The 6767-nt window shown below is 28.0% G+C and overlaps 1 protein-coding gene across 2 annotated transcripts in view; it reads left to right on the top strand.

Annotated features, from left to right (window-relative positions):
* The window catches only part of LOC115237026 (NADPH oxidase 5), a 13278-nt gene that overhangs the window by 4318 nt on the left and 2193 nt on the right, over window positions 1-6767 (top strand). For both annotated transcript variants that reach the window (XM_029809782.1, XM_029809781.1), the window contains exons 4-15: window positions 1953-2047; window positions 2199-2310; window positions 3076-3173; window positions 3315-3435; window positions 3695-3845; window positions 4042-4252; window positions 4437-4663; window positions 4891-5079; window positions 5270-5463; window positions 5580-5901; window positions 6158-6302; window positions 6473-6639. In XM_029809782.1, coding sequence (XP_029665642.1) covers window positions 1953-2047; window positions 2199-2310; window positions 3076-3173; window positions 3315-3435; window positions 3695-3845; window positions 4042-4252; window positions 4437-4663; window positions 4891-5079; window positions 5270-5463; window positions 5580-5901; window positions 6158-6302; window positions 6473-6639 — 2032 coding nt within the window. The remainder of the gene's footprint in view (window positions 1-1952; window positions 2048-2198; window positions 2311-3075; window positions 3174-3314; window positions 3436-3694; window positions 3846-4041; window positions 4253-4436; window positions 4664-4890; window positions 5080-5269; window positions 5464-5579; window positions 5902-6157; window positions 6303-6472; window positions 6640-6767) is intronic.

Here is a 6767-nt window from a genome sequence, read left to right as displayed (position 1 = left end):
AATATTTTATATTTTATAAATATATATTATTATAAAAAATGTTAAACATGATGATCTTAATGCAATTAAAATCATGATCACGTATAAACAATATTAGTTTTATATTGTAAAATCTATGATATTCGTAGTCTATAAATATCGTTTATATGATTATATTATTAGGTAAAGATTATATTATTAGATTATATTATTAGGATTATATTATATGATTATATTATTAATCAATCAGGTATTTTCGTTCAAAATTACATTATAAAAGTGATTAGATTGTCACTTCATCATTGCATTGTAATTTTTATGATTGATTATTATCTCCTTTCTGCTGTTTTTGTAATATGCGCAAAAGAAATTAATAATGAATGATTAGAGACATAAAGTCAGATATATCTTTTATCGATATTTGAATTCCTTTCTCGCATCGCAATCATTATTTTAGCAACCGGATGCAGATTAGTCATAGCATTGCATTCGCAATGCGAAACTTCTTTCTTTATCTGGATAACTGCATAGATTAGATATTAAAATTTTTACTTGAATGTCATATATTTAATTCAATTTGCTTCATTCATCCGTTTTATTAATAACAAAGCAGTTTCTCAAAAATTTTAAAAGCGTTATTTATATTATACATACAAATATATAAAATATATTTTTGTATTTAATTCTAAACTCAATATTTCCTGTTTTTGAACAAATATTTTTCCACAATTTAAATCGTCTTTTACGTTTAATTTCTATTTTGTAATAGCCATCTATCTCTAAATTAGTATAAAATAAAATTCAAATCGCTTGTGTGTAATTAATATTATAATTAAATATTTTTTTAAGCAGAATCTATTTAGAATTTAAATAAATCGAAGATTTGTCAGAGTAAAAACGTTTAAAGGATCTTTCATTAAAACTGTGAATAATGGTTATAAATGGTTCAGGTGCAACCTGCATACATCACATTCACTAACTCACGAGATTGGGACATGTTTCTGGATCATATACATGCCGAGGGAGCGTAATCTCTCATGACATTGACCCATTTCTTAACGATCAAGAGTGAAATACACACGTGTGTATAGCCCGTCGTCAATATCCGATGGTGATCGATACGTGTCATATTAATGCTAAAGTTGATGCTGTCATATATGTACCTGAGGCTAGAATCTTAATAAATAGGTTTTCATTATCACACATTAACTTTGCCCCAGATATACATTACATACGCGGAGATGTAGGAGATACATTTCAAATAATTTGCATTCAAATATGCAGTCTTTAAAATGGTCTATGTGTATGATACATGTATAAATTTTTTCATTTAGATGACAAGTGGATATGTGTTAAAGCGCTCACACACACAAGTAGCATTGTTACTCTTTTTTAATAAACTATAATTAATTAAAACTTTCTCAGACATTGCAATATTTATTTTTTTGTTACATGCACAAACCTCAATAAAAAAATTTAAATATTTAAAATTTTTTGTATTACATGATTCATTCTGTATACATATATGCGCATTGTTTTTATTAATAGAAAAAAAAAGTAATAAATTTAGAACTTAATTAGTTGAAGTTAGAAACTCTATAAAAAAAAGATTTGCTTTGTTTGCGATTTGATTGCATAATTCCTGTTGAGTAAATATTGAAATATACGTTGATATTATTATAAAAAATATTTTATATTTTATAAATATATATTATTATAAAAAATGTTAAACATGATGATCTTAATGCAATTAAAATCATGATCACGTATAAACAATATTAATATAACTATTAATTAAATTTTTATATTAATAAAGATTAATTGATAACGCGTATTATATTTTAAATATTTTATTAGAATATAATGTGAAAATGTAATGGTAATAAATTGTTTATATTATAATATTGTTTAAAAATTTTGTGATGAATAAATTGACATTTGCAATTATTAACAAATTCATAAATATTTTTCAGATGCTTCTTGGGAAATTATTTATACTGTTTGATCAAGATCGTGATGAGTTATTGAAGCAGGAAGAATGGATCGAATTCCTTAAAGGGAGATTGACGTAAGAATAATTTTTTATTATTTACGAATATTCTCGCGTGTATTTTTGTGAATGGTAATTTCCCAATGATACTTTAAATATATACTTGTATATCTTAAATATATATACTTTATATTTATTTAATTCTACGTTATTTCTATCAATTTATCAGAAACGAGAAGCAAAATCATTTTGTCGATCAGATCGAAAGTGTGGCATATGTACTATGTGGGGAGAATCCAGTAAACTTCCTCAATTTTCAGCAGATTTTTTATATCAAAGGGGTAAGTTGTGTTATTTTTATATGTATATTTGAAATATAAATAGACGTAAAAAATTAAAATCAACATTCATCTACGTAAATAGTTGCCAAATTAGGGCAAGATAATGAAGAAGAAGAAGAAATTTCCATTTATAGTAACACTTTATTATTCCAATTTTGTTATAATACAAATTTGTTAAGTATATCTGAACTAACTTATATAATATGCCTACGGTTAATCATCTTATATTAGAAGTGAAATTCTTCTCTCAATCATTGTTGAATTTTAAATTATACGCTAGAAATATTATTGTAAAAGAATGTGTGCAAAAACAAGATACAAAGAAACGAGGAAACATAATTAACATTGCTAATTCTTTAAGAATAGCTAATCAAAGATGCGGTTACTGACGCGTGTATGTGATTTGTTTATAGGCACGCGCGTACAGAGATACGTTTACAGGCACGTGTACAGAGTTACTTTGTTCGCGTTATTTTTTTAGAGATTGTTGTCAAATATACTAATAATAAATCAATAATAATGATGCATATACATATATACGGCTTTTCTGTATATATGTAATTTCGCATGTATTTCTTAACGAAGATAAACAAGGAAGATCTCTTTTAAAAGTTGCCTCCGAAGAGAGACTGTTAAATTACAAGTATGCTTAAGCTACAAATGTGCCGTTTGTCAACTCTTCGATTCTTCGAGAAGCAAATATAAGAACGCTTTGTATCAGATACATTTTATATTCGATTTAAGAGTGCCTTTCACGTATTACAGATCGTGGATAAACTGTTCCGTTTAATCGATCAAGAGAACTCAGGATACGTAACGTCAGCCCAAATCATGGAGTTTATATCTGACATCAGTAATACCAGGTAATACACGTTTATTATATATAAAATTATAGAGATTTATTATCCTTACTTTCGCGATATTAAGTGTTCTTTCTTATTAAGCTTTTTAATTTCGTTAGCTTTTTGTGATCGTTGTGTATTAATTAAAATACTTTTTGTCAGACCACGTGCTGGCTTCGATAAAGGAAATCTTGAATGGCTCGAAAAGATATTTAAGCAGACTGTTGGAAATGAGAGGGAAATACGGCGCGAAGAATTCAACACAATTGTCACTTCGAAGAATGTAGGCAGGAAGCATAAGTTTTCTTTTATTTCAAACGCGCGGTTTTTTTAAATAATTTTCTAAATATTCTATTTGCGTTTTTTTTCTCAGTATTTTGTTTATTTATTGTTTGTTCCATATTTTTATAATCCACTATGCAAGCAAGATTTATACATCATATTATACATCAAATTTTGTAACGAAATGAGATAGGCGTATTAATTTTACTTACTGAAAGAAATATAAGTAAAATAATATTTATATCTCAATTAATTTTTAGCCATTCTTCACCGAAAGAGTCTTTCAAATATTTGATAAGGATAACTCTGGCACAATATCGCTTCAAGAATTTCTGGATGCTATGCATCAATTCGCTGGAAAGTCTCCAGACGATAAGATTAAGTTCCTCTTCAAAGTTTATGATATTGATGGTAATATTTATAATTATGAATTATTTATTTACGCAAAATATTTATGAATCTTGGCGTCAAAAGACTTATAAAAAACTAGAATGCATCTGAAAAATTAAGATTTTTTTTAAAGATTTTTAAATATTTTTATCTATTTTATCTTATTTTATCTAAATTGTTTTCATTATTCCACACATTTTTTAAAAATTAATAAAAGGCGATGGATTGATACAACTTCGCGAGCTGGAACATGTGATGAGAGCTTGTATGGAAGAAAATGGAATGAAGTTCAGCGACGAACAAATCGAAGATCTAACAATTGCACTCTTTGAGGATTCTGATCAAGATAACAGAGGCGCGATCACCTTTGAAGCTCTAAAAAGGCAATTAGAGAAACATGACGGTCTGCTGGAAAATCTTTCAATCAGGTTAGATGGAAAATTATAAGATATATAATTAAGTTAAAAAAAGAGAAGTGTTTAATTTTTTTATTTTTATTTAATTTTATTTCATAAAATTTATTATTAATTATTGAGGCGTTGTTCTAATTATTACAATAAATTTCAAATTGTTAGATTTTTAAAGCAAATATTAAACTTAAAAAAATCGCAGCATAGATCGATGGCTTGTACCACCGCAACCAAAACCAAAACGAAAATCTGTTTTGGGTATGTTTTCGTCCCTTCGCCCGTACCAACTCACAAAGCCATACATGAAGAACAATTACGTCTACATTGCTTTTATTTCGATATTCGTTTTTATTAACGTGGCTTTGTTTGTCTCTCGTCTCTATGAGTATCGAAATTATAACCGCTACTTGATGATTGCGCGTGCAAGTGGTAAGAAAAATATAAAAATATAGAATTTATTTGTTTTAGATATTTAAATGTATCACATAAATGTAATACATTTTTATAGATACAAATTTTTTAATACGTTTATAGTTATTATTTTCAAGCAAGTATTGGCTATTTAATATCAAACTAAATTTCCATTGACGTCTTTAAAAAAGAGAACAATGCAAAAAGATTTAGAACTAAACTAATTTGGCAAAATTTTATTTTAGGACAATGTCTGAACTTTGACTGCACATTTATTCTGATCCTGATGCTGCGCCAGTGCATCACGTTTCTGCGAACGCACGGTTTTAATTCTGTATTGCCTTTAGATCACCATATGTATCTCCATAAAATGACAGGGATATTGATTGGAATCTTTAGCATTGTACATACTCTGATGCATCTTATTTATTGCGGTATATTTAACAGTTTTTATAATATTGTATATAGTTATAATGTGTTATACATAATTTAATTTGGAATTTAAAAAGTTTACAAGAGTTTTTCAAGAGAAAAAAACCGAGATCACATTTTTTTTCATCTTATATTCAATTATAATAAAATTATAATTAATAACAATTATATCTAATTACGTATCATCCATAGGTACGGTGATCATCAAAGACAAGGAAATGAATAGCGGAAATTACACGATATCCGAATGGTTGTTGACGAGTCAGCCTGGATATTTTGGTTTGGTGGCAGGCGGTGCGTATCCGACTGGAGTAGTTCTGTTTATTATACTTGTCATTATGACGGTTTGTTCTATGGCATTTGTACGGCGCGGAGGTTGTTTCGAGGTATTATTATATTGTAACTATATTTTTATTTTTTTTTAATTTTAATTTGTTTGATCGTATATATATTTTTTAAAATTTTCTTTTTACAATTCCGTAATTTTTTATTTATAACACAGATATTTTATTGGTCTCATCTGCTGTACATACCGTTCTGGATTTTAATAATCTTTCATGGTCCAAATTTCTGGAAATGGTTTGTCGGCCCGGGCGTGATATACTTGGTGGAAAAATTTCGTCGATTGATATGGTTACGTTCGCAGCGTGGCAAGACGTATATAAGTTCCGGCCTCCTGTTACCTTCGAAGGTGACTCATTTGGTCATCAAGAGACCAACTAATTTCCACTTTTACCCCGGCGATTATATATTTGTTAATATTCCGGTGATAGCAAGATACGAATGGCATCCTTTTACTATTAGCAGTGCTCCGGAACAGGAAGGTAAGCTGTTCTTTGTAATTTTATGCCGATCGAATCCGAGAATAATTTTCTTAAAATGATATTACTGATAACAAACTAATAACTGAATACAAAATGTAGGTTTAAATTTTACTTTATTCTCACATTTGTATTTAAGTTGCATTATTAAAATATTTTCAACGCGCAGATTATGCTCTTTATTGCTAATAGAAAAAACAAATTTATTTATACACAATAATTATATATCAAATTCGACATCGATAATGTTTTTGTACAGATTACATGTGGCTGCACATTCGTGCAGTCGGTGAGTGGACCAACAGTTTATATTCATACTTTGAAAAAAAGCAAATAAAGCTGCATCGCGGCGATATCTTACACGTCAAAAACTGCGATAATTTGAATTCTCCTCGAAAGAAATCGTAAGTCTATCGATTCAAAAATACTTATGCAAAGATCACACAGAAATAATATTCATACATAAAATTCAATATGCAAAGTAATTATTTATAATAATAATAAATTGTCACGTTATTAATAAATAATAATTGATTATCGTATGTCGTATACGTTTATATCTTTTATCATATAGATTCCTCAGTGGCAAGAAACCGCCAGTTATTACGAGACAGAAAGCTTCAACAGAGTCAATAGCTCATGCTCATGGTCTTGATAACCCTACGTTTGTATCTGATGTGGCGAAGACCATAATGCATACACCTATTAGTAACCAATCTGCATATTTGAAAACTCCAGAAAGTAAGACTTATATGCGTACTTAAGTGATAATTGATAGCTTTATTACATTATTTTATTTTATTATTATTTTTTATTATTTGTGTATATATGTTATTACATACATATATTGTTTTTCAAAGAAACAATAA

Source organism: Formica exsecta, unplaced genomic scaffold (assembly GCF_003651465.1).
Source record: "Formica exsecta isolate Colony F162 unplaced genomic scaffold, ASM365146v1 scaffold265, whole genome shotgun sequence".
Classification (NCBI taxonomy): Eukaryota; Metazoa; Arthropoda; class Insecta; order Hymenoptera; family Formicidae; genus Formica; species Formica exsecta.
Note: the sequence above shows the minus strand (reverse complement) of the source record. Positions and strands in the feature narration are given on the sequence as shown.